General features: G+C 41.9%; 2 protein-coding genes across 3 annotated transcripts in view; one reads left to right on the top strand and one right to left on the bottom strand.

Moving 5' to 3' along the window:
* THSD4 (thrombospondin type 1 domain containing 4) overlaps positions 1–27115 on the top strand; it is a 571321-nt gene that overhangs the window by 417682 nt on the left and 126524 nt on the right. The gene's annotated exons all lie outside the window — the stretch shown is intronic.
* LOC101322419 (small ribosomal subunit protein uS15-like) lies at positions 12663–25496 on the bottom strand. Its single transcript, XM_073801782.1, is given in 3 exon segments — positions 12663–12802; positions 12805–13099; positions 25389–25496. Coding segments are annotated over 3 exon segments (543 nt in total).

A 27115-nucleotide genomic window follows, 5' to 3' on the forward strand; every position in this document is an offset into this window, starting at 1 on the left:
TGACTTTAGTTGCCTTAATAGAAAAAGCATTGCACTTATGGCTGCCTGGGCCCAAACCTCAGTTATGCCACCTTACCAGCTGCGCCATCAGTAAATAGGAGAAGTGTCAGCGGTAGCCAGTTCCAGTCAGTAGGTTACACATTTCCCTTCTGTATCCCTGACCCTTTCAGTATCCTAATATTGCTGTACTGATCTCCTGTTTCCTGTGTCTGGCATTTGGAGAGTCCTGGGGTTTTCACTGGAATATTAAAGTATTGCTGTTTCCTCCTAGACATACATTAAGGGCGGTCCCAGGCTAGCCTTTTCCATTTCGTGCTGCCTGCTTCCCACTGCCCGTGTTTCCTATGGAAGCTACCGCCCCTCAGAAGCCCTGTGCCCATCCGCAGACGCGGAAGCTCAGCACGCCTCCTCTTTTCTCAGTGAGCACCCTGCAGACACCTGCTCTGTGCTGGGGACCCTCAGGAGGTCACAGTCTAGACATAGAAGAGACGATCAATAACAACTAACCATTGTATAATATGACAGGTGAGCAATTAATGTTATGTGCAGGAGAGAGAGAAGAATTAACCCAGCTTGGGGAGGTCAGAGAAGGCTTCAGAGGAAATGACATTTCAGTTGGAACTTGAGGGATGATTTTTGTTTGGCAGGCCAATGAGGACAATTAAGGCAGAGCCTACAGCATGATAGGATTAAGGGACAGGGAATAGTCTGGAATACCTGGATCAGGGCGGGGGGGGGGGGTGGGTGTGCTGGTTGAGCATGTAAGTTGTGGAATGGGAAATGGCTATAAATAAGGTTGGAAGATTAGGCAGGGGTCAGGTCTTGCAGGCTTGGAGCTGAGCAGAATTTGAGCAAGTGCTCTTTGCACCGAGAACTGCTGCTGTATAGAGGCATTTAAGTCAGTGCACGTACCATTCGTAGCTAAGGCATTTGGGGGCCCAGAGTACTGGGTCACTTGAAAGACATCCCCTGTTAGCCAGTTCTGTGGAAATGGACAACCCTCAAAGACTTGGGAAACACTAGCTGTGTGGTCAGGGAGGAGCCAGAAGGCCTGGGAGACCTTTGGAATAGGGTCATGAATGACCAGTATCTTTGTGCTTTTGTCAGTTTAATCACTAAAGGGGAATTCAAGCCTTTTGTAGAAGAGGTAATGAGGCTTTCTAAGGTTGGATGAGCTCACAGTTTCAACTAATCACCCCGCAGTGGGGCTGATGCCAGGCTTCTTCTGCAAACTTCTTTGTAAGATGGCTCCTTGGATTGAAGGATTTCTGAAAACAGATAATTCATAGAGGAAATGGTTTCACAGAGATGGAGGATCTGGGATTCAAAGGGCAGACAGCAGGAGGGCAGAATGGCATCCCAGGCTCTGTGAGGTTACTTGGATTGCTGTGTATGAACCGTACAAGGTTGTCCATGGCTGTTTTCACCCGTGAAAAGGAGCAGGTTCCGTGGCTGCAGCTGTTGACAGAGACAAGAGGGATATGCAGCTGCTTAAACTTTTGACACATGGCTGTGGGACTGGAATGGGAGGCCACTCAACTTCCTCTCATGTCTTCTTTGCCTTCTGAATTCTGCAGTTGAAAGGCTCACACTCAGACAGAGGCCCCAGCTGTGAAATTAATTCCCAACAGAGTCAATGCATTGATAAGTCTCGAAGGCTCCATCCAGGGCACTCCAATGAGCTTAGAGCAAGGGCGATGACTGTCGGCACCTTCCTGAAATTTCTGATTGTTGCTAAATGTGACTGAAGTCAGAATGCTATTGCCATCAGTAGGAAAGAGTTCGCAAAGTCACAAATGGTGCTTTTGATAATAATTCTATCTTGAAGGGTATTGTTTATTTGATAAAAGCCTTTGTCACTTGGTCACATGAATAACCAAGGTAAAGGCTTTGCGGAGTCTGCTTCCTTAAGGAAAAAGCATTGTGAAATTCACCTTGACTTACGGAAAAGCAAATGCGTTTTCATTTGCTAATGGCCAGTCTCAGGCATAGTGTTTGCATAAGCAGAGCTGATGAAGAGCAACCTTTCCCAAAGTGTGTTCCGACACCTTTAGTCCTTTGAGAGTCCTGCGCAGGAAAGGGTTTATATGAGAGTAAATCCAAGAAATGCTGTGTGTTATAGGCTCCTCTTGGAGATTCACGAGGCCCACTGGCATAGTAAAGCCACTGAGGAAACCTGGTTGACTTTGTACAATTTAGCATTTCCCAAACTTGTTTTCCATGGAGCCATTGTTTTGGGGTGTTTTTTTTTTTTCCTATTTTTAACATCCTTTAAAATCCTGCATATTCAGAACGACTTTAGGAAATGCTGCTTTGGATAACTAAGACATAAATAGGAGTAGGATTTATTGATTTAAATTGTCTTTGCTCACTTTTGATCATGTTGAGCCAGTTCATCATTAGCCTGGAGATATTTATCGAGCCACATATATAAAATGAGTCACAGTCTCTCTCTCCAGACCCCTCTTCCTTATCTGGATCCTCTCATGTTCATAACTCCCCACATCCACCCAAGCAAAACTGGCCTGACCATGTCAATTTTCCTCTACACCCTGTTTATGAAGCTATATCCGTACCAACTGTTGTGCTCAGAAGGGTTCTTCTGTCCGCATATGGGATCATATCCCATGTCAACCACTAAATCCATGCAGAACCTCTGTACTCTAATAAACCAGTCCTGCTTAGGTGGAATGTAGTATCACATTTGGGCCCAATTCCCAGCTGACCAATATGCCTCCTTTTTTGTGGAGTGTAAGCTTGGAGTATGTGTAACTGATATCCACCTATGGTCTGAAAGGAGATTTGCTGCATGTTGACGAGACTGTAAACTCACTGAATAAATAGACCCTTTTCCCTGTCCTCCCCTCGCTGCAGGGTATGTTTATTAATTCAACTTTTAACCACAGAAGCCAGCTCCAGACATGGAGGCTTTATGGTTAGAGCTGGGTCATCAGAATGGTGGCATAGCAACGCTCGCTCCCTAAAGGACCTTATCTTCTTTTAAAAAACTCAGCTACTCTGTTTCGGCTAAATATTTATCTGTCTTCCCCAAATAAATATTTGCCAGTGTTTGAGAGAACTCTACCCACTTCTTGTACTTCCTTGCCACCATTTACTTTGTGCTGTTGCCCATCGCAGTCTGGATTCAGCCACCTTTACTCCTGAGGACACACTGGTAACTGCCTAATTATCATGTCCACTTGGCATTGTCACGGCTTTATTTTTTCCACCTCCTCAAAGTCTTCTTGAGGACCTATTCTCCTGACTTATAGGATGCTGAATTCTCCTTGTTCTCACATGCCCTTGAAGTCAGCCCTTCGAGTCTCTGTCTTCTGCGCGGAATACTTCCATCCATTTAACTCATTTATCTCCAACGACCTAAGGTTGCTGCCCCCACCTCTGATTCTTTTGGAATACTGCAGGGAATAAACAAGTAAACTGAACCTGTTACTTCCTCCAAATATTTCTGTTTCTCTAAATGAAATCATAAATTTCCCAGGTCAATTGAATTTAAAACATCAGGGTTATCTTTGACTTCCCTGTCTCCCTGACCTCCTGTGACATTTGTGACCGTGTCATAAATTTGGAGGCACGAGGGCATGTCTGTGAAAGATATTTATTTCTTCTGTTTCCTGCTCAAATAAACAGAATGTATTTAATCCATTTTATTTTATGCTGGGAAGTTGTCCTGCTCTCTAACGTCCTCATACATTAGTTCAAAATTCCCTGGCTGCGTTCCTATGTATGTTATTGTCATCTAAAAGTTGTATGTGTTTTATCGGAGCCCTCTCTTTATTTACAGTTCTGGTGGCTGCCTTCTGGTGAATAGTCCTGGCTGTTAATGATTTTGTAAGCCTAGATCAGAGGTTTTACTCACTGCCTGGCTCAACCTTGTACGGGATTTTTGGAAATAAGGGGAAGAGTGAAATTTCGTTCCTTTTTCATAAAGCATCATCTCACTGGACAGGAAAGCCATAAATCTGAAAGGTTTAAATAACAGTTTCTGAAAATATTTAATTAAATCAGAAATGCTTACTTGGAAGACATACTTCAAGTATAGGAAGAGAGGGAGAGGTTAGTGTTGGTGAGAGTCAGTGTGGGACATTTCAAAAAAAGGTAAGACTTTGAGTGGAGATGAAGAATATGTAATATTTGAAGAGAGCAGTAACTGGAGACAAGGAACTCAGGGACTATTTCTTCCTCCTTTTAAAATGGAGAGAGGCAACGAGCTAGACCTGGCAGGGGAAGAAGCACACCACGTGAGTATAGGTGAACCCCCTACCCCAGCAGTTCACGTTTACTGAGACTGACTCTAGGCTGGGTGCTTTCACAACCAGAAGATGAGGCCTGCACGTGAGGAGTCTCCACCAGCTCGGGATAGGAAGATGCCACCCTTCCTACCAAACCACCGCCCTCAGTTCAAAAACAGGACCCGAGAAAGGACTGGCCTTTGGAGCAGTTCTTAGATTACACTACCTTCGATGTAAATCAACTTGTACAGATTTGCTTTTGCAAATGAAAACAGTGGGCCGGTGTTTTATAGCTCTCGACTTCTGCCCTCAGCCTTCTTCGCTTTTCCCTTTTAAATATAAATGGAAAAATGGAAACGAGGTTTCCATGATGCACAGAATCTCTATTTTCAGAAAAGATAAACAGGATCTCCTGGTCAGAGACTCCGAAGAGAAATATGGCTCCCAAAGGGATGGAGGACAACATAAATGAAAATGTTGCTAGATAGGTAAGTGAATTAGTAAAACGAGACAACCAAACCAAACCTCTAAACTCAACTCACTTTACCATTGAAAGAAACACCATGGAAAGAAAATGAGAACCAGGGAAAGGAGGGAACCTTCCAAAGAAACCCATGAAGCCGTCTCTACAGATCTCACGAGCCGGGGTTTCCAAAAGTTTGGTCACGTGCGTGAAAGGGGATCACACACCCAGATGAACACACACAGCAGTGAAACGTAGGAAAACAGGGTCAGGAAGGCCAAGGCTGGAGTCAACCAGGACTCTTGAAAAAAGGGCCTCTAGATCATTTGGATGTCTTGTTGGCCTGTAGGTAAGCAAGGCATCAGAAACAGTGGTCAGGGTAATATATGCATTTAAGGTACAGGAATCCTGGGTTTGGGGCCCAGCAAGCAGCCTCATTTCCACAGGTGTCCGGTCAATAGTTCACTGTTGAGCTACTGACGGGTGCGCTCATTTCCTAATAATGTGACACCGGACATGTTACTGGGCCTGTTTTCCCAGCTGTAAATGAGGATAAAAATACCTCATCAGATCGCTATGAGGATTAGAAAGGATTGAAGGAGTATATATGAGATATATGTAACATGTACTTTATACTGAGTGAATGTTCAATAAAAACGGAAGCTGTTGGGGCTTCCCTGGTGGCGCAGTGGTTGAGGGTCCGCCTGCCGATGCAGGAGACACGGGTTCGTGCCCCGGTCCAGGAAGATCCCGCATGCCGCGGGGCGGCTGGGCCCGTGAGCCATGGCCGCTGAGCCTGCGCGTCCGGAGACTGTGCTCCGCAACGGGAGAGGCCACAACAGTGAGAGGCCCGCGTACCGCAAAACAAAAACAAAAACAAAAAAAAAACGGAAGCTGCTCTTTCTCTTCGTCATCATCACCATCCTTTAGGGCAAGTAGGAACAGAGTGCAGGGTCAGGCCTACTCCTTAGGATCCCAAGAATAATGTTATTAAATAGCAAAGAGAAACAAGGGCTGTTCCTACGTGGATTCTGTGTTTTCCTGGGTGGACATTGCTCCTTATGTGAGAAAAAGAGGCACCTGCAGCCCAGGGTAAGTGAGGAGGTAGGGCTCTTGAGATGAATTTGGGCTTCTGGCCAATCCTAATTGTTTGTGGATTGACCCCAGAACCCCAGGGAGAGATACTCCTTCAGTGTGGATGAATGTGTGTTCCCATGGCAGCTTGCTCCTGGGCTATTGTAACCTTCTCATCACTTACGTGACTCTCCCCACTGGATAGAGGCTCCGCAAGGGCAGAGATTGTGTCTCATTCACTGCCATTCCCAGCTCCCAGTACAGCCTCTGGCCCAGAAGAGACACACAATACAAACGTGCCATTTAAATGTGCCAAGACTAGAGATAGACAAATGTCTACATTTTCAAAATGAAGAAGGGTAAAATTTGGGAACTACAAATATCTAAGCTTGATGGTAGTTCCCCCCCACACACCAAAAAAAAAATCTGGAAATAGCTGGTTTGAAAATCTGCAGTTCATCTAGAAATGGTTTGGAAATTTGAGCTGACTTTCTTTAAAAACCACTAGTGCAATGAAAAGATGTTAAAAGTGAAATCTAATTATATGTTGCATTACTAGAAATATAGGGTCCTGAGTAACCATAGTCCTCTTGTGAATTGCTGGTCAGACCACATTATGTTCTGTTCCGCGCAGCTCGCTTTCAGAAGGGCTCTGATAATCTCTAGATTATCAGAGGGAGGGTGTCCAGGACCAGTCACTGGAGTCCCTATCAAATAAGTACAGTTGAGAGAGCTGGCGTTGGTTTAACCTGGAGAATATTGGTGGAGGTAAGCAGGAGGAGGCAGCAATGCCATCTTCAAAGCTCTGGAAAATAGGTGCAGATCTCCTTTGTTCTACTTACAAAGGCAGAACTGGGACCAATGGGTAGAAGTAATAAGGGGCCTGTATTTAATCCACCATTAAGAAGAATTTCCTAGAAAATAGAATTGTGCTGCCCCCAGACACAAAGAGCAAATGTTCCACAGAAGTGCCTGGATAACCTGTTCAGGGAAGGTGTACATGGGATTCCTGCATTGAGCAAGAGGTTTGAACTGGGTGGTCTTCAACACCAAGAATTCATGATGGTGAATCAATCATGAATAGGATTGGCTCTCTGCAAGGAACCTTTCCAGATGAGGGCCACTGTGCAGCAAAGCCCCTTGGAGGCTCCATTCACATTATTTTCCAGGTCAGCTGCTCACAGTAACCCATATCTGTCATAGGGATTCAAAGAGTTTAGCAATTAGTTTAAAGCAACTTCCTACCTGTCACCAGAGAGTGGCCAATCTATAATTAATTCTAGTTTTTAAAAGATAATTAGTAGTTTAGAACATTGATTCACATCACATCATGTGATATCATGGCAAATGTCAGCAGAAGTTTCTAGTGATAAATCAACTAACATGAACTCCAATCTGAGAGTTCTTGAATTCCTCAAATTCCCTATCTCAAATTCCTCTCCTCCAGTTGTTTTTAGAACATTTAATAGCAATCTTCTACTTTTAAAATAGAATCACATAAAAGCCAGAAATAAATTAATGGAAGTACTTAAAATTAGACTATAATCTTTTTCTTAAATTATTTTAGTTTAAATTTTTTCCACCATCATTTAGGTTTCACTTCTACTTTTATTAGTAATTTCTTATTGTCTGCCCCTTTTCTTCTTCTTCCTGCCTTTCATTTCCTTTCATCTTCTTTTCCTCTAAAAATTTATATATATATTTTTTTGAATTTTATTTTATTTTTTTATACAGCAGGTTCTTATTAGTCATCCATTTTATACACATCAGTGTATACATGTCAATCCCAATCACCCAATTCATGACACCACCACCCCCCAGCCACTTTCCCCCTTGGTGTCCATACGTTAGTTCTCTACATCTGTGTCTCAATTTCTGCCCTACAAACCAATACATCTGTACCATTTTTCTAGGTTCCACATACATGCGTTAATATATGATATTTGTTTTTCTCTTTCTGACTTACTTCACTCTCTATGACAGTCTCTAGATCCATCCACATCTCTACAAATGACCCAGTTTCGTTCCTTTTATGGCTGAGTAATATTCCATTGTATATATGTACCACCTCTTCTTTATCCATTAGTCTGTCCATGGACATTTAGGTTGCTTCCATGACCTGGCTGTTGTAAATAGTGCTGCAGTGAATATTGGGGTGCATGTGTCTTTTTGAATTATGGTTTTCTCTGGGTATATGTCCAGTAGTGGGATTGCTGGGTCATATGGTAATTCTACTTTTAGTTTTTTAAGGAACCTCCATACTGTTCTCCATAGTGGCTGTATCAATTTACATTCCCACCAACAGTGCAAGAGGGTTCCCTTTTCTCCACACCCTCTCCAGCATTTGTTGTTTGTAGATTTTCTGATGATGCCCATTCTAACTGGTGTGAGGTGATACCTCATTGTAGTTTTGATTTGCATTTCTCTAATAATTAGTGATGTTTAGCAGCTTTTCATGTGCTTCTTGGCCATCTGTATATCTTCTTTGGAGAAATGTCTATTTAGGCGTTCTGCCCATTTTTGGATTGGGTTGTTTGTTTTTTTCATATTGAGCTGCATGAGCTGTTTATATATTTTGGAGATTAATCCTTTGTCCGTTGATTCGTTTGCAAATATTTTCTCCCATTTTGAGGGTTGTCTTTTTGTGTTGTTTATGGCTTCCTTTGCTGTGCAAAAGCTTTTAAGTTTCGTTAGGTCTCATTTGTTTATTTTTGTTTTTATTTTCATTGCTCTAGGAGGTGGGTCAAAAAAGATCTTGCTGTGATTTATGTCAAAGGGCATTTTTCCTATGTTTTCCTCTAAGAGTTTTATAGTGTTTGGTCTTACATTTAGGTCTTTAATCAGTTCTGAGTTTATTTTTGTGTATCGTGTTAGGGAGTGTTCTAATTTCATTCTTTTACATGTAGCTGTCCATTTTCTTTTTCTCCATTGTATATCCTTGCCTCCTTTGTCATAGATTAGTTGACCATAGGTGCATGGGTTTATCTCTGGGCTTTCTGTCTTGTTCCATTGATCTATATTTCTGTTTTTGTGTCAGTACCATATTGTCTTGATTACTGTAGCTTTGTAGTACAGTTTGAAGTCAGAGAGTCTGATTCCTCCAGCTCCATTTTTCTTCCCACAAGACTGCTTTGGCTATTCAGGGCCTTTTGTGTCTCTATACAAATTTTAAGATTTTTGTTCTAGTTCCATAAAAAATGCCATTGGTAATTTGATAGGGATTGCATTGAATCTGTAGATTGCTTTGGGTAGTATAGTCATTTTCACAATATTGATTCTTCCAGTCCAAGAACATAGTATATCTCTCCATCTGTTGCTATCATCCTTAATTTCATTCATCAGTGTCTTATAGTTTTCTGCATGCAGGTCTTTTGTCTCCCTTGGTAGGTTTATTCCTAGGTATTTTATTCATTTTTTTGCAGTGGTAAATGGGAGTGTTTCCTTATTTTCTCTTTCAGATTTTTCATCATTAGTGTATAGGAATGCAAGAGATTTCTGTGCATTAATTTGTAACCTGCAACTTTACCAAATTCGTTGATTACTTCTAGTAGTTTTCTGGTGGCATCTTTAGGATTCTTTATGTATAGTATCATGTCATCTGCAAACAGTGACAGTTTTACTTCTTCTTTTCCAATTTGTATTGATTTTATTTCTTTTTCTTCTCTGATTGCCATGGCTAGGACTTCCAAAACTATGTTGAATAATAGTGGTGAGAGTGGACATCCTTGTCTCATTCCTGATCTTAGAGGAAATGGTTTCAGTTTTTCACCATTGAGGATGATGTTTGCTGTGAGTTTGTCATATATGGCCTTTATTATGTTGAGGTAGGTTCCCTCTATGCCCACTTTATGGAGAGTTTTTATCAGAGATGGGTGTTGAACTTTGTTAAAAGCTTTTTCTGCATTTATTGAGATGATCATATGGTTTTTATTCTTCAATTTGTTAATATGGTGTATCACATTGATTGATTTGTATATATTGAAGAATCCTTGCATCCCTGGGATAATCCCACTTGATCTTGGTGTATGATTCCTTTAAACTGTTGTTGGATTCTGTTTGCTAGTATTTTGTTGAGGAATTTTGCATCTATATTCACTAGTGATATTGGTCTGTAATTTTCTTTTGTTTTGTAGTATCTTTGTCTGGTTTTGGTATCGGTGATGGTGGCCTCATAGAATGAGTTTGGGAGTGTTCCTTCCTCTGCAATTTTTTGGAAGAGTTTGAGAAGGATGGGTGTTAGCTCTTCTCTAAATGTTTGATAAAATTCACCTGTGAAGCCATCTAGTCCTGGACTTTTGTTTGTTGGAAGATTTTAAACCACAGTTTCAATTTCATTACTTGTGATTGGTCTGTTCATATTTTCTCTTTCTTCCTGGTTCAGTCTTGGAAGGTTATACCTTTCTAAGAATTTGTACATTTCTTCCAGGTTGTCCATTTTATTGGCATAGAGTTGCTTGTAGTAGTCTCTTGGGATGCTTTGTATTTCTGCAGTGTCGGTTGTGACTTCTCCTTTTTCATTTCTAATTTTATTGATTTGAGTCCTCTCCCTCTTTTTCTTGATGAGTCTGGCTAATGGTGTATCAATTTTGTTTATCTTCTCAAAGAACAAGCTTTTGGTTTTATTGATCTTTGGTATTGTTTTCTTTGTTTCTATTTCATTTCTTTCTGCTCTGATCTTTATGATTTCTTTCCTTCTGCTAACTTTGGGTTTTGTTTGTTCTTCTTTCTCTAGTTCCTTTAGGTGTAAGGTTAGATTGTTTATTTGAGATTTTTCTTGTTTCTTGAGGTAGGCTTGTATAGCTATAAACTTGCCTCTTCGAACTGCTTTTGCCGCATCCCAGAGGTTTTGGATCATAGTGATTTCATTGTCATTTGTGTCTAGGTATTTTTTGATTTCCTCTTTGGTTTCTTCAGTCATCTCCTGGTTATTTAGTAACGTATTGTTTAGCCTCCATGTGTTTGTGCTTTTTACAGTTTTTTTCCCTGTAATTGATTTCTAATCTCATAGCGTTGTGGTCAGAAAAGATGCTTGATATGATGTCAATTTTCTTAAATTTACTGAGGCTTGATTTGTGACCCAAGATGTGATCTATCCTAGAGAATGTTCTGTGTGCACTTGAGAAGAAAGTGTAATGTGCTGTTTTGAGATGGAATGTCCTATAAATATCAATTAAATCTATCAGGTCTATTGTGTCTTTTATAGTTTGTGTCTCCTTATTAATTTTTTGTTTGGACGATCTGTCCACTGGTGTAAGTGAGGTGTTAAAGTCCCCCACTATGATTGTGTTACTGTTGATTTCCTCTTGTATAGCTGTTAGCAGTTGCCTTAATGTATTGAAGTGCTCCTATGTTGGGTGCATATATATTTATAATTGTTATATCTTCTTCTTAGATTGAGCCCTTGATCATTATGTAGTGTCCTTCCTTGTCTCTTGTAACATTCTTTATTTTAAAGTCTATTTTATCTGTTATGAGTATTGCTACTCCAGCTTTCTTTTGATTTCCATTTGCATGGAATATCTTCTTCCATCCCCTCACTTTCAGTCTGTATGTGTCCCTAGGTCTGAAGTGGGTCTCTTGTAGACAGCATATTTGTGGGTCTTGTTTTTGTATCCATTCAGTGAGCCTGTGTCTTTTGGTCGGAGCATTTAATCCATTCATGTTTAAGGTAATTATCAATATGTATGTTCTTATTACCATTTTCTTAATTATTTCGTGTTTGTTTTTGTAGGTCCTTTTCTTCTCTTATGTTTCCCACTTAGAGAAGTTCCTTTAGCATTTGTTGTAGAGCTGGTTTGGTGGTGCTGAATTCTCTTAGCTTTTACTCGTCTGTAAAGCTTTTGATTTCTCCATCGAATCTGAATGAGATCCTTGCTAGGTAGAGTAATCTTGGTTGTAGGTTCTTCCCTTTCATCACTTTAAGTATATCATGCCACTCCCTTCTGGCTTGTAGAGTTTCTGCTGAGAAATCAGCTGTTAACCTATGGGAGTTCCCTTGTATGTTGTTTGTCATTTTTCCCTTGCTGCTTTCAATAATTTTTCTTTGTCTTTAATTTTTGCCAATTTGATTACTATGTGTCTCAGTCTGTTTCTCCTTGTGTTTATCCTGTATGGGACTCTCTGCGCTTCCTGGACTCTGGTGCCTATTTTCTTTCTCAGGTTAGGGAAGTTTTCGACTATAATCTCTTCAAATATTTTCTCGGGTCCTTTCTCTCTCTCTTCTCCTTCTGGGACCCCTATAATGTGAATGTTGTTGCATTTAATGTTGTCCCAGAGGTCTCTTAGGCTGTCTTCATTTCTTTTCATTCTTTTTTCTTTATTCTGTTCCACAGCAGTGAATTCCACCATTCTGTCTTCCAGGTCACTTATCCGTTCTCCTGCCTCAGTTATTCAGCTATTGATTCCTTCAAGTGTATTTTTCTTTTCAGTTATCTCTATTGTTTGTTTTTTAATTCTTCTAGATCTTTGTTAAACACTTCTTGCATCTTCTCAGTCTTTGCCTCCATTCTTTTTCCAATGTCCTGGATCATCTTCCCTATCATTCTGAATTCTTTTAGTGGAAGGTTGCCTATCTCCACTTCATTTAGTTGATTTTCTGGGGTTTTATCTTGTTCCTTCGTCGGGTACATAGCCCTCTGCCTTTTCATCTTGTCTATCTTTCTGTGAATGTGGTTTTTGTAGAAGTGGATCCTTTAAATACCAGAAAACCAGAGCTGCTCTGGAGCTGCTGGGAGAGCACTGCAGGAGCTTGAAGACCCTGGGGTTTGCAAAGGATCTTGCTGTTACCTTGCTTTACTTGTTCATCACCCTTGGAGATGTTTGCCTTATTACAGGAAGTTTATTTCTTGGTTTATGACAGTTAGCCACTTTTAAGACTATTTCCAATTGAGGGAGAGGACTTGTTTGGTCTGGTAATATCGAGGCAACTGGTGAATACGGCTCTCAATCAGAATCTGACGGAATTTAGCATCTTTATCCTTTCTGTTTCTCTCGAGATGCTTTCGAACAGCAACAGCTTCTTAATTAAATGATAGAGATCCTCAGAAAGATCAGGAGCAAGTCCTTTGGGCTTAAGCATTCTCAAGATTTTATTGCCTGTCACAAAACGTACTTGTGCAACACCATGTGCGTCTCTCAGGATCATATCGATTTGCGAGGGACTCAGGCCATTCTTGGACAGTTTGTAGATCTGCTCCTTCACGTTGTCAGACGTCAGCTTCAGCCAGGTGGGGACACTGTGGCGGGAGGGCAGAGCCGACTGGGACAGGCCCTTCCCGGGAGCATGCGTGCGACCAAATTTATATTTTTTAAACTTTCCCAGGACTCAATTAATATCACTTAAGAAAATTTTTGTGGGACCAGTGAAGTCTTGGGGCTGCTGCATTTAATACTCAGCCGACCCCTGGAAACCCAATCTGTAGCCAAACATTTGGCTTTGGTTTAGAGGCAGAAGTCGAAAAGGGGAACTGATATGCAGGTGTGGTACAAAGCTGGTCTTAAAAATACAGATGTTATTACCTCTGGGCCCTAGGGACCTGGAACAAAATGCAGCGAGCCACCCCCAGAGGTGAAACAATGGTCATAAAATGGTTTCTCGATTCATGAGTTTTGCTGAGCTGTCTCTTTGCAACCTTTAGTGACTATTTAATAACACTAACAGCTCTTTGAGCTAAATTGCTAACATTTGGGGAGCAAGGTTATGTAAAACAAAATTGAATTATGAAAACAATTTTCCAGTTAGCTCTGGCATTTCTTTATTTCTGTTTATCTTTGTCCTCAAAGGAGCCATTTACCAGTTCCTACCCGGCAGGCATGAGCTGATGTCCACAGACCCCAAACAATCAGCACACACCTCTAAACAACAAGCGTTCTTATTTTCCATCTCTGGTCCTAGCCCAAAGTTTGGAAGTACATTCAGTCATGGAAAGCTCTAAAACCAAAGAAGTACCCAAAGTAGTCTTTTGAAGAAAATTATGATGCCTATTTAACCTCACTTAAATTTTCATAAGACTCTCTTAGCCTAGTACTGTTGGAGGTTGTCTTACTTAGATGTAGAAACTGTGTGTATTGATACCTGAAACTTAAAAACAGAGGCACTTTCTAGTAAAACCGAAAGCACGCACGCCATAAAAGCAAGCAGTTCCACTTCTAGGTATATACTTCAGGGCAACTCTTCCACATGTGCCCTCTTAACAGCACTTAAAATGAATAAACCAGATGCACATGTGTCCACGTGGATAGCTCTCAAGAACACAGGGTGAAGAAAGCAAATTACTAAAGATACATTACCATTATGGAAATATTTGAATTAAAAACACAAAACAGGGCTTCCCCGGTGGCGCAGTGGTTGAGAGTCCGCCTGCCGATGCAGGAGACACGGGTTTGTGCCCCGGTCCGGGAGGATCCCGCATGCCGCGGAGCGGCTGGACCCGTGAGCCATGGCCGCTGAGCCTGCGCGTCCGGAGCCTGTGCTCCGCAACGGGATAGGCCACGACAGTGAGAGGCCCGCGTAACGGAAAAAAAAAAAAAAACACAAAAACACAAAACAGACACTATAAGAGCATGGATGTACCCCAGCTTCAGAGACTGCCTCTGAGGAGAAGATGCAAGTAGGGAGGGATACCAAAGCCTCCTCAACATTATCCGTAATGTTGTGTTTCCCTAAGAAAGAAAATATCTAAAGCAAATTTAACACAAAATTAATTTACTGAGTACTTGGTATTATTTTCTATGCCTTTCTGCATCTTTACACATTTTTTTGATTTTTTTAATTGAATGAACAATTCTTTACATTCTCTAGTGATTTACAGTTTTCAAAGGTTTCACACATGCATCTTTATACATTTTACAAATTAAACATAAAGCCCAAACCAGGATTGAGACAAAAAGAGTGGATGCACTGTCTAGCACCCAGGAGGGTTTCTCTCCAAACCCAGCAAAGCAAGGATAGTTGGCATGTGGTAAAACAAGCTGAGGCCCCAATCTTCCTGAAGACAGAAGTACCGGCAAGTTGTATTCAAACGAATTCATCCTTTCTCTTTCAGCAGCCTGCTCTTAAAACTCCATAAAAGCTTGTTGTTTAATGACTTAACTTCCTGGTCACATTCTTCTTGCCTGGCACAAATTTTTAATCCCACCCGGTGACACTATAAATCGAAATTTCCATTGCTGCTATTCATTCTGTTCCTTTGTGGCTCAAGTTCCTCTTTTCTCTGTTCATTATATTCAAATGCATACACCCAAACGGGACCTATAGGTGGATGGCACAGCTTGCTCTCTATTCCACATAGAACTTTATTTAATACATGGGAATAAATATCTACAGGTGGAGGGAGGTCTGATTGACAGTAACAATTCATTTTTCCAACTAATTCAGTTAACACCTGATTGGAAATCCTGACCAAGGTTTGAAGTTCTTTCAATGTTACTTAATATCGCTTCTGTTCAGCCAGTATCTATTCAACATCTTCTCTGTCAAGGGTGACCAGCCTATAAGACTGGAATTACATGCAGCTCTTTAGAAAATCATTGGCAGTCCCAGAAGGCAGTTTGAAGAAAAATATACAATGCACTGTCCGTTGCATTGATGCTGTGAATAAAGGCCTTTAAGAGTCCTGAGAGGGAGGCAGGGAGGAACCAGTGCAGTGTTTGGGATCAGACAAGTGGAGCTCTGGATGGCAGCTCTGCCATGATACCCCTGGTGAGCCCTTGGAAAAGTTACTTAACATCTCTGATCTTCTATTTTCTCATCCAAAACATGAGGTTAGTAATACCTACCTTCTGGGATGGCTAAGAACTGAGTGAGGACTTCCCTGGTGGCACGGTGTTTAAGAATCCACCTGCCAATGCAAGTTTCGAGCCCTGGTCTGGGAGGATCCCACATGCCGTGGAGCAACAAAGGCCGTGTGCCACAACTACTGAGCCTGTGTTCTAGAGCCCACGAGCCACAAATATTGAGCCCACATGCCACAACTACTGAAGCCTGCACGCCTAGCATCTGTGCTCCGCAACAAGAGAAGCCACCGCAATGGGAAGCCCACGCACCACAACGAAGAGTAGCCCCCACTCACCGCAACTAGAGAAAGCCCACGTGCAGCAATGAAGACCCAATGCAGCCCCCAAAAATTAAATAAATAAATAAATACAAAAGAACTGAGTGACATAAGTAATGTACAATGCTTCATACAGTGCCTGACATATTGTAGGTATTTGAAAGCATAGTTGTAGTTTCCTCTTCCTTATTCCTGATGCAAGACACAGGGAGAGACAGGTAAATGCTGCACATTATCTATGAAGATATGATTTGCATGTAACGCATCAACATGAAAAAATATTGGTCCAGCTTTGGTTAGATTGCCATAGCAAGGTTTTGCCTAGGGGATTGTAACCGTCCATATGCCCTTTACCAAACAGAGGTCATCTTCTCGCATGATAATTTGTCATCAGGAGGGCATCAGGATTAGCTCATTGTGAAGCAACGCTTCTGATAATTGTGGTATCAAAAAACACAATTAGATTTTTGAATTCTGTGTGTAACCTTGCATAAGCTTGAAGTGAAACCTTGGGTGGATAAAGGTGATGTAAATGAATGTTGCACAAACTGTGTTTGTGATACTTTTTGTAGTACTTTAGGAAACATTACACGTTCTCATAAGCTCTTGATATCGCTCTAATTAGGAGGGAAAATGCTGTTAATGAGAACAGTCATAAATTTTTAGCATATAATTACAAGAGCAGCCTATGGATATAATCACTTAAATAACTTTGTGGTGATTTGTGCCACCGCATTTTATTTTAAAAAATTTTATTAAAGTAAATGCATTTTTCTAAAAAAAATTTGAAATGGCTGTGTATATCCCATGTCATCCCTCCAGCCTGGACTCACTGCCCTAGTGACCACTTTTACTGGGGTGAGGGTTGAAAAGGTTAACAACCAGCAGGTCAGTTTCAGGTTGGGAGTCCAACCTATTTTCCATTCTCCCCATCAGCTACCCCCTATTATGTCATCTTGAGCAAATAACTTTCTAGCTCTGAATCTCTTGGTCTTTAAAAATGGGGATGTAGGATGTTAGACGAAATGATTTCTGGATTCCTCTGCTTCAGAATTCTGCATGTTCACGACTTCTTGTTTTTTGCATGTATGATTGCACACTAAAATGACCATGTGTTTTCAACTGTAAAATGCACATTTTTTTTCACATTTTAACATCCAAAAAATTACAACTGATGGTAACTTAGATTGCTGTGAAACACAGTGTTAAATACAGGAGAAGTACTGATAATAAGTACTATTTTATCAGAAGTTTCTACAGGAACATGGAAAATTACTATCAAAATACTGACTAAAAATGAAAATGAGAATGTACAATTCTTGTAACTTAATGGAGATTTTTAACATAAAAACAACCCAGAAGATGTAAGGACAATTGTCCCAGGGGAGGGATTGGTTTGGGTGTCCCTGAAGGTCCCTTTCGGCCCAGAGATGCTCTGACACACTAACTTTGTTTCACTTACTTGGTTATTTTGTGCACTCATTAAGTATAGAGCAGTTTGGAAAAAATAGAAGATGGTTTATGGGAATGACATAGTAATATTGTACCTATTAAATAATTACACGTAAATTTCCATTGAAGTGTTAAATTACTGATATTCTGATCAGCTGATTGTTCCTAGAGCTGTCACACATTGATTATCTTCAGATAAATATGTTTGGACACTGAAACTGCAGTGAAAATAATTTCATATTTGTTGATGGCTTCAAAGGTTCTTTGGATTCTTGTAGAAACTCGAGTTAATTGCTATGAGCACAGTGCTGTATAACAGAAAATATTTTTTACTTGTGCTCTAGATAAATGGAACTTCCATGTTAATTCTTACCCTAGTAATAGAGGAAATATTACTTTATTATAACTGCTAATGATTTGGGTTGCTGTTGAGCTTATATGCATAAAGGGAAGTGATTATTACTTATGGACGACTTGTTTCTTGATTTCTCAAGCCTTCGTAATAATTACAATGCATGTTGTTATAGTCAGTCTCACTGCGGCTCTTAGCATGAATTCATGAGAATTGAAGCAGTTTTGAACCTGACTATAGCAGGAACAAAGCCCAGAGCTGTGGTGCGGTTGATCTTGGAGGAGCTCCTTAGAAAGTGGTTCCAACGCCAAAATCTGGGATCAGTTATCCAAAGAGCCGTATTTGAGGGCTGGGTTTGATTTCTGGGTTTCCCTAATTGACAGTAGAAATCTCAATTTATCACATGTGCCATGAATTTGTTAGTCTGAAGGAATTAATCAAAATCCTGTTTCTGTAAACATTTTTATTGATTCATCATTTCTGAAATCATGCAGTTTATGAGTTGGTCCTATTTTGGGTAATAGCAATTACTTATGAAAGCTGCTAGATAGTTTCTGTCAAGTTTAATTAAACCTTTTCTGCTGGGAGACAGACTTTTTCAAGAGTTTGTGAACTGCCGACTGTTGATACCATGTCCCAAATATTACTAATAAAATGGAATCTCTACCAGTAAAAATAAGTTGGAGGCATCAAACCTCCAAATCTGGAAGCCACTTGACTTCTTTTAGACAAATTCCATATGTCTCATTACCTCATCGCGGCTCAGCATTTGGTCTTGTGTGTTGTTTGTGGGTGGGGGTCACTTTTTTTTAAACCTTTTTTTCTTTTTTGAGATGTCCACTCTATTTTTTAGTACTATCCTTTTGTAAATTTTAATGATGTGAAAGCACCTAAGGACTGATGGAGATGCTCAGAATAGCAACCTTTGTAGTCTGTCCTGACGACAAGCTTATCAAGGGAGATTTTTTGACTCATTTATGAAATCGGAGGAAAATGTAGAACTTTAAGGCTGCCTTTGACTATACAGTATTAGAAATGTGGGAGGATGTTAGGACAGAGGTAGCTATTGACTTAGAGAGGAAGTTTAATTGATGGGGTCCACTTTGATCTGGGCAGGTTTGGATTGATTAAAAAAAAAAGGGAAAGTAATTCAGACTGAGCAATGGTTCAAAGACAATGAAGAAGAGTTTTCTCCATTGGAAAAATGGTTGGATGACTACAGAAGAGTCAGTTTTTAAAGGTCTTGGTAATCAGGAGTCCCTGAAGAATTTTGAGTGGAGAAGTGATATAATGAAAGCAACGTTAAAAGAAAATAATTCAGGGCTTCCCTGGTGGCGCAGTGGTTGAGAGTCTGCCTGCCGATGCAGGGGACACGGGTTTGTGCCCCGGTCCGGGAGGATCCCACATGCCGCGGAGCGGCTGGGCCCGTGAGCCATGGCCGCTGAGCCTGCGCGTCCGGAGCCTGTGCTCTGCGACGGGAGAGGCCGCGGCAGTGGGAGGCCCGCATACCGCAAAAATAATAATAATAATAATAATTCAGTGGCATTGGATAGAATTGGAGGGAAAGAGTAAGGTGAAGGAAAACTAAGAGGCAGGAAGACCAGTTTCTATTATAACAATCAAGGAGTAAAGTGATGATTAAAGTAATAATAACTAAGGTCACCAGAGTGGTGCCAGTGTTATGCCATTCATAACAACAAAGCTACCATTAATTGAATGCTTATTATGTGCCAGGCATAGTACTAAGTGCTTTACATAGAGTATATCATTTAATCATCATCACAACAACGTTATGAGATAAGTACTATTATTCATCCCATTTTGCAGATGAAGAAACTGAGACTTCGAAAAATTAAATGATTTCCCCTAATTGGTAGCGTGATCCCCTAATTGGTAGAATGAAGATGTAAGCCTAAGTTATCTGACAGCTGAACCCATGTTATAAAAGAGAAATGTTAGAAGTATTTGAAAGGTAGAAATGAAAAATAGCCAATATATATTTTGCTTAGCACTGTACTTGATATTATAGCATCTTAAAGTAGTTAAGACCAAATATTTTATCATAAGAGTTTAAAATCTAACCAGAAAATCAAGTTGTAACATGAACCAAACAGATGTCATAGGTTGGATTCCTCAGGAAATAGCCTTTGAGATTTGTGTGCAGAAGGTTTATCAGGAAGAGTGCTTGGGGAAAATATCCCACGAAAGGTGAGGGATGCAGGAACGGGCAGATGCAACAGAGACCTCAACTGATCTTATAGGGAGTTCTGGAGCTGGAATGGCCCTTCAGAGTTGCCCCGATAAAGGCAAGGAGGCCAGGCCTTTGTACCCCTCCATCAAGCAATCAGTGGATGCTGGCTGCCCGCAGGAAGGGAGGGTAACCTTTGAACGAAGCAGCTTCCTTCTCCTGAAGACAGGTCCTGGGAAGGGACTCAGCTATGTCCTCAAGCCTGAAGGCAATCTGGACAACATACTACAGCATCCACTGCAACAAAATATAAGAACATACTTATATTTTTAAAACTGTCTACTCTTTAATATAAACCCCTTAAGTCACATTTGGGGGGAATACTTTCCTTTCAAAGTACTATTTTGGTGGGGAGGAGACACCTAATAAATCTATCAGTGCATTTCTTTGCTATAGAGTGGTGGCTTTAGTTCTTGAGGAAAATAATCAATATGGAAGGCATTTGGTGTGTGGCTTAATTGAAACACTGTGTTTTGGACCCATTTGGTGTTAATCCAACACTGTTTTCACACCTGCCCTCTTTTTATGATGCCTTTTTCAAGTGGAAGTCTAGTATGGCTTTCTTGCTTCAGACTTAAGAAAGGACATAGACTGTCATCACTGGCCGGGAATCCAAATCATACGGTGTCGTGAAGTCATCCTTCACGTCCATCAAAAAGACCCTGACAGGCTTGCCTGCAGGGAAGAGCTGTGTAAATAATGTCTTGGGCCAAAGTCACCCAGGGGACACTCCATTATACCACAGCTGATCTTGACAAATATTAGGCACAAACACACAAAATACATACATACCTGGACTTCACCTCCCAGAGAATCTGATTCCTGGTGGCTGGAGTGGGATCCAGGAATGCTTATTTTGTAACAGCCTCTAAGATTCACCAGAGTTCAAGAACCCCTTTCCAGTGAGCCAGTGGAGGCCTTTGATAAATCAGTCTATTCTATGGGAGTCTTTGAGGATGATGTCACCAATTGGATATGTTGGGGCTCTCCAAAAGGCTGAATCTCAGAAAGAAAGATCTTCTTAGAGGAAGTGGGGAGTACCATCTAGAAGAAAGAAAGAAGTTGAAAAACTCTGCACTCAAAAGAGCAAGAGAACACAGGACAGAATTGGGAACTAGAAGTAGAGATAGGGATGATGAAAAATCTCTAAGATTCAGAGATCTTTTTGAAGTTCCTCTTGTTTATTTTTGTTATCTTATCCATTGCTCTTAAATGAAGATGATCCTTGTGTTTTTTTTTTTAAACATCTTTATTGGGGTGTAATTGCTTTACAATGGTGTGTTAGTTTCTGCTTTATAACAAAGTGAATCAGTTATACATACACATATGTTCCCATATCTCTTCCCTCTTGCGCCTCCCTCCCTCCCACCCTCCCTATCCCACCCCTCCAGGCAGTCACAAAGCACCGAGCTGATGATCCTTGTGTTTATCTTGAGGGATAGCAAGTAAGCGGGAGCATATAAGCAGGGATCTGCCTTATTTATTCATGCAATAAACCTTAGTTGAGCAGTTACTATATTCCAAGCACTGTGCAAATGTCAGCAGTGCACAGACAGGAAGATTCAACCTCTGCCTTCAGGAGCTCACAGCCTGAGGGAGCGGACTGAGACTGACAGATAATAGAGCACAAACACAGAGAGGCACAGGAACTGGGAGAGCACAGACAGCTGGTCCCTAAGCCCTCCTCTGAGAGTCAGGGAGAGCTCCCTGGAGGAGGTCTAGACGACTCTCCAGGATTGGAAATGCATAAGTCAAATGTGGTTTTTTCATCCATAATTGTGTCACATATTTCCACCTACTTAGATCTTCTTTGTTATCCTTTAAGAGGATTTTTATACGTTTTCCATAAAGATCTTTTATTTGTCTTTGAACTTAATTCTTAAATAATTCATCATCTTTGATGCTATTGTGAAGAGTATGTTATTTTATATTCTTTTTTTGGTGGTTCATTGTTGGTTATAGAGAAGTACAATTGACCTTGACGTAGTATCTTGTATCGTGCAACCTCACAGTACCCTGTGACTAATTCTAAGAGTGTTTGGATTTCCTTGGGTTTTCTATGTAGATAAACATACCATCTGCAGACAAAGGCAGTCTTGTCTCATCTTTTCCAGTCTTTATATTTCTTATTTCCTTTCTCTGTGTTACTGCACTGGCCAGGATATCCATAAAGAAAGAGCAGCAGTAATTTGGGCATCTCTGTCTTCTACCAGATGCTAAAAGGAATATGTCTTACTTTTCTCCTTTGAGAGTGATGTTTTCTGTGGGTAGGTTTTGGTAGATTACCATTTTCAGGTTTAGGAAGCACCCTTCTACTTCTAAGTTTTTCTAGGAATGCTTTATCTTAAATACGAATTGGACTTTAACAAATGCTTTATTTAAATAGCGTCTTTTGAGATGCCCATATGATTTTTATTCTTTAGTACCAATGATGGAATGAATTACATTGGTATATTTATCAGATTGTACCATCCTTACGTTCTGAGATAAAATCACTTGAATATAATTATTACCATTTTAATACACTACTGGATTACATTAGCTAACATTTAATTCAAGATTGTGGCATGTTAAAGTAGGGAACATTGGCTTATTGTTTTCTTTCTTTTCACTGTTCTTATCCAGCTTTGGAATCAAAGCTATTCTAATGTCATTAAATAAAATGGGAAGCTTTCCTTCTTTTTCTGTACTCAGGAACAACTTGTAAAGTGGGGATTATCTGTTCCTGGAACATTTGATAGAACTTATAAAACCGTCTAGGCCCAGTGTTCTGGGGGAGGAAAGTGAAGCATACGAAGGTTCTTTATTACTATATCAATGACCATGAGGGCTGGCAGATGTGAAGGAGTCACTATGGGTCCCAGACCAGCCATCACCAGTCACAGCGGGCTGGCTACCCTGGGAACCAGAGGAACCAAACTCCTGTGAGCTGGGGCTGCAATCGACATATCTCGAATGAGGAACGTGTACAGAAAGGCTGCTTGAGCAGCTGCCTACAGGATGGATTTTATTGGGGATGGGGACAGGGGACATAAGTAAACAAAGAGAAACTTCCAGGGAGGCTGATGCAACAGTCTAGGTGTGGGATGTGGGGTGGCGTGGGGCCCGGATGAGGAAAAGGCAAGTCTATGAATATCGCAAAGGAATAACTGGGAAGCCCTGAGCATCTTCTTCTGGATCCTATCCTCTAGAGCTGAGCTTCTCAAATTGTCCTCACACACAAGTAAGAAATGATGGTACAACGAGGGAGGTGATAAGAGTTAAGAAGAAGTGAAAACATGGACATGTGATGGGGAGTGCTGGGGACACACGATGGGGAGGATGCCTTCACTTAGATCAGGGAGGGTGACAATAGCGTGGCCTGAACGACAGGTGTTATCCCTTGAGGACTACGGAGGGAGCACAGAGGCAGAGGGACATCCGGGGAAGGCCCTCAGGTCCCTCGCACCCTCTGTCTTGAAGCAGGACCTGTAACACTTCCAGCTCGTTCAGCAGTGCTTGATGTGACGTGTTCGGGTCTCCTCCCCTGTCTGGCCACTCTCCCTGGACGAGGCCCCGTTTGTCACAGTTCCCGCTGAGACAGGGCCCGGAGATCTGAAGCCAGGTGTCCAGCTGCAGGCTGGCTGGGCAGAGAGAGCTGGTTTAGGACACTTCTGTTCATGTAGGTGGAGCTTCCATTAGTTTTCTGGCAGTTCCACAACATTGTTTATTCATATCGAGCCAGCCTGGTGACAGACTGGACACACAGGCTGACAGAGCGAGAAAAGTCAGGGTATTTCAAGGGTTTGGGGCAGGAAAACAGTAAGTTAGACACGTAACCAAACCCCACGATAACTGTTTTGGTTTAGGCTCACTCTACCGGATTATAAAAGTGACTTGTTTATCTTTCCATCTCAAGTGCCTAGAACAGTCTCCAGGTCTCTGTGGGCATACCGTGGAGATATAGTGGGATTAGTTCACAACCACGGAAATAAAGTAAATATCACCATAAAGCGAGTCACACTAATGTTTTGGTTTCCCAGCACATATAAAAGTTACATTTACACTGTACTGTAGTCTATTAAGTGTGCAATGGCAGTATGTTTTTTAAAAAAATACGTGATTGCTAAAAAATGCGAATCATCACCTGACAACACGGGGTTGCCACAACCTTCGATTTGTAAAATAAATAAATAAACAAGCGAACAAGCAATATCTGCGAAGCAAAATAAGGCAAAGTGCAATAAAACGAGGTCTGCCTGCATTGAGAGTATAGATGATCCTAATGTCCTTGATTATAAATGAATTTGATGACTATACTTCTCAGATGAGAAAACTGAGAAAAAGAGATGTCCCCTGATGTCCATGCACATTTGGGATGTCTCTACTTTGACTCACAGCCACTGCTTGTCCTACTGAGGCATCAGACAGGCTTCCCTGGGAAACAAGAATGGGGCTGGCAGTGAGGGAAATAGGGTTAGTCATCCAGTGGTTCAACTAATATTTATGGGGTGCCCACAGAGACCTGGAGACTGTTGTAGGCACTTGAGATGGAAAGATAAACAAGTCACTTTTATAATCCGGTAGAGTGAGCCTAAACCAAAACAGTTATCATGGGGTTTGGTTACGTGTCTAACTTACTGTTTTCCTGCCCCAAACCCTTGAAATGCCCTGACTTTTCTCGCTCTGTCAGCCTGTGTGTCCAGTCTGTCACCAGGTTGGCTCGATATGAATAAACAATGTTGTGGAACTGCCAGAAAACTAATGGAAGCTCCACCTACATGAACAGAAGTGTCCTAAACCAGCTCTCTCTGCCCAGCCAGCCTGCAGCTGGACACCTGGCTTCAGATCTCCGGGCCCTGTCTCAGCGGGAACTGTGACAAACGGGGCCTCGTCCAGGGAGAGTGGCCAGACAGGGGAGGAGACCCGAACACGTCACATCAAGCACTGCTGAACGAGCTGGAAGTGTTACAGGTCCTGCTTCAAGACAGAGGGTGCGAGGGACCTGAGGGCCTTCCCCGGATGTCCCTCTGCCTCTGTGCTCCCTCCGTAGTCCTCAAGGGATGACGCCTGTCGTTCAGGCCACGCTATTGTCACCCTCCCTGAGCTAAGTGAAGGCATCCTCCCCATCGCGTGTGCCCAGCACTCCCCATCACATGTCCATGTTTTCACTTCTTCTTAACTCTTATCACCTCCCTCGTTATACCATCATTTCTTACTTGTGTGTGAGGACAGTTTGAGAAGCTCAGCTCTAGAGGAGAGGATCCAGAAGAAGATGCTCAGGGCTTCCCAGTTATTCCTTTGCGATATTCATAGACTTGCCTTTTCCTCATCCGGGCCCCACGCCACCCCACATCCCACACCTAGACTGTTGCATCAGCCTCCCTGGAAGTTTCTCTTTGTTTACTTATGTCCCCTGTCCCCATCCCCAATAAAATCCATCCTGTAGGCAGCTGCTCAAGCAGCCTTTCTGTACACGTTCCTCATTCGAGATATGTCGATTGCAGCCCCAGCTCACAGGAGTTTGGTTCCTCTGGTTCCCAGGGTAGCCAGCCCGCTGTGACTGGCGATGGCTGGTTCTGGGACCCACAGTGGCTCCTTCACATCTGCCAGCCCTCATGGTCATGCCCGCTCTGCGCTCCGAGAGGGGCCCTCATCCCTCTTAACCGGCTTTCCTTCTTCTGCCTCAAGTTGAAATCGCTCAATAAAAAGGGAAACAGTTTCCAAGCATGAAGCTTATGTCCATGTAAGCTGGCTCTCCAGCACTTTCGTTTTTTTCTTAAAAGTTGTTCCTGTCTAACCACGTTCTAAAATTCCCCCAATAAAAAAGAAAACAAACAGACAAAAAAAAAAACCCTCCTTTAATCAATGCTTGCTTAAGTAGTGCTTCAGACAAGCACTTCTTAGGCGAATGGATGCGAGGATTTTCCAGGGAGGGACAGGGAGATGTGAAATTGGCACAGAGCTCTGTTCCGTCTCCTTTGATCTTTAATTCGAGCCATTCCAGGCCGAGCTCAGTACACTCTGAAAACACACTTTGTGATTAAAAAATGGGCGGTACACCAGCCGAAACATTTGTTTATATTTTACCTCCAATTTCAGCGTTCTTGTTTCTTGTCATGCTTTCCTTGAGAATTTTCTTCATGTAATTAAAGAGGTGTGAGCGCTCTGAGCATGACTGTGAATAGGATACGAAGTGCAGCTTCCTCCCCTGAAGACAGAGCAGGGTTTCTCCCCACCTTCTCAGGCACAACGTCCATAAGGATATGGCAAAAACAACCTTCGCTGTAACGTTTCCAGAACGGTAATAACAGGCAGGCTGTCCAGGAAAGAAGGAGCCTCACAAAGACAGAGGCCTTCCAAAGAGGGCCTCTCACAGCCCCGGGGGAGCCCCTCACAGGTGCGAGGGTGTTTGAATGCACCCGTGTGTGTCTCTAGTTCCGTTAGAGAGGGGTTTCTCAACAGTGGCACTATTCACATTTTGGACCAATAATTATGGCTGTGGGGCTGTCCTGTGCATTGTAGGATGTCTAACAGCATCCCTGGCCTCCACCGACTGTACAATCAAAAATGTCTCCAGACATTTCTAAATGTTCCCTGAGGAAAGAAAAAACCGCCCCACAACCCCCATTTGAGAACTGCTGCTTTGGATGGACTTGGAAAGGAATCCTTCTAAGAGGCAGCGTTTATGGGACCCAGAATAGTGAGTCACCTGAGACACTTCAACAAATGACCATGGCCAGGCCCGTGCCAGACCAAGTCAGAGTCTTGGGGGAAAGACCCAGGCATCAATGGCTTTAAAAGGCCCCCAGGTGATTCTAGTAGACAGTGTTGAGAAAGAGAGAACTTTGAAAAGAGGGACTATTTCATGACCTCCATCAAAGGACTAAGAAGAAGACATGGACCTTAGAACATCGCCATTTCATTAATAATTGCAGTCAGAAAGGAAAGACCAAGAAGGACAAATGACCAGCTTAAGCTCTTGTGTTTGCTCTTTTTTTCTTCCTTAGTGGTTAGAAGAACCTTGAAATGAAGAAGCCCTGTGCTGGGAAGGGTCAGGGAGACCCAGTTACACCCCACAGCCAGGCTGTGAGAGAGGAGGAATCCTAAAAGGGTAGAACGTGTCTTGGAGATACTAAAAAGAAAAGTCAGCTGAGCCTCTGAGGCCTCAGGGAAGAGGGAAAGAGGGAGAGACAGACCAGGAGGGGAAGCAGCCCTGAGGCTTAGAAGTCATACCTTCCTGGC

Source organism: Tursiops truncatus, chromosome 2 (assembly GCF_011762595.2).
Source record: "Tursiops truncatus isolate mTurTru1 chromosome 2, mTurTru1.mat.Y, whole genome shotgun sequence".
Lineage (NCBI taxonomy): Eukaryota > Metazoa > Chordata > Mammalia > Artiodactyla > Delphinidae > Tursiops > Tursiops truncatus.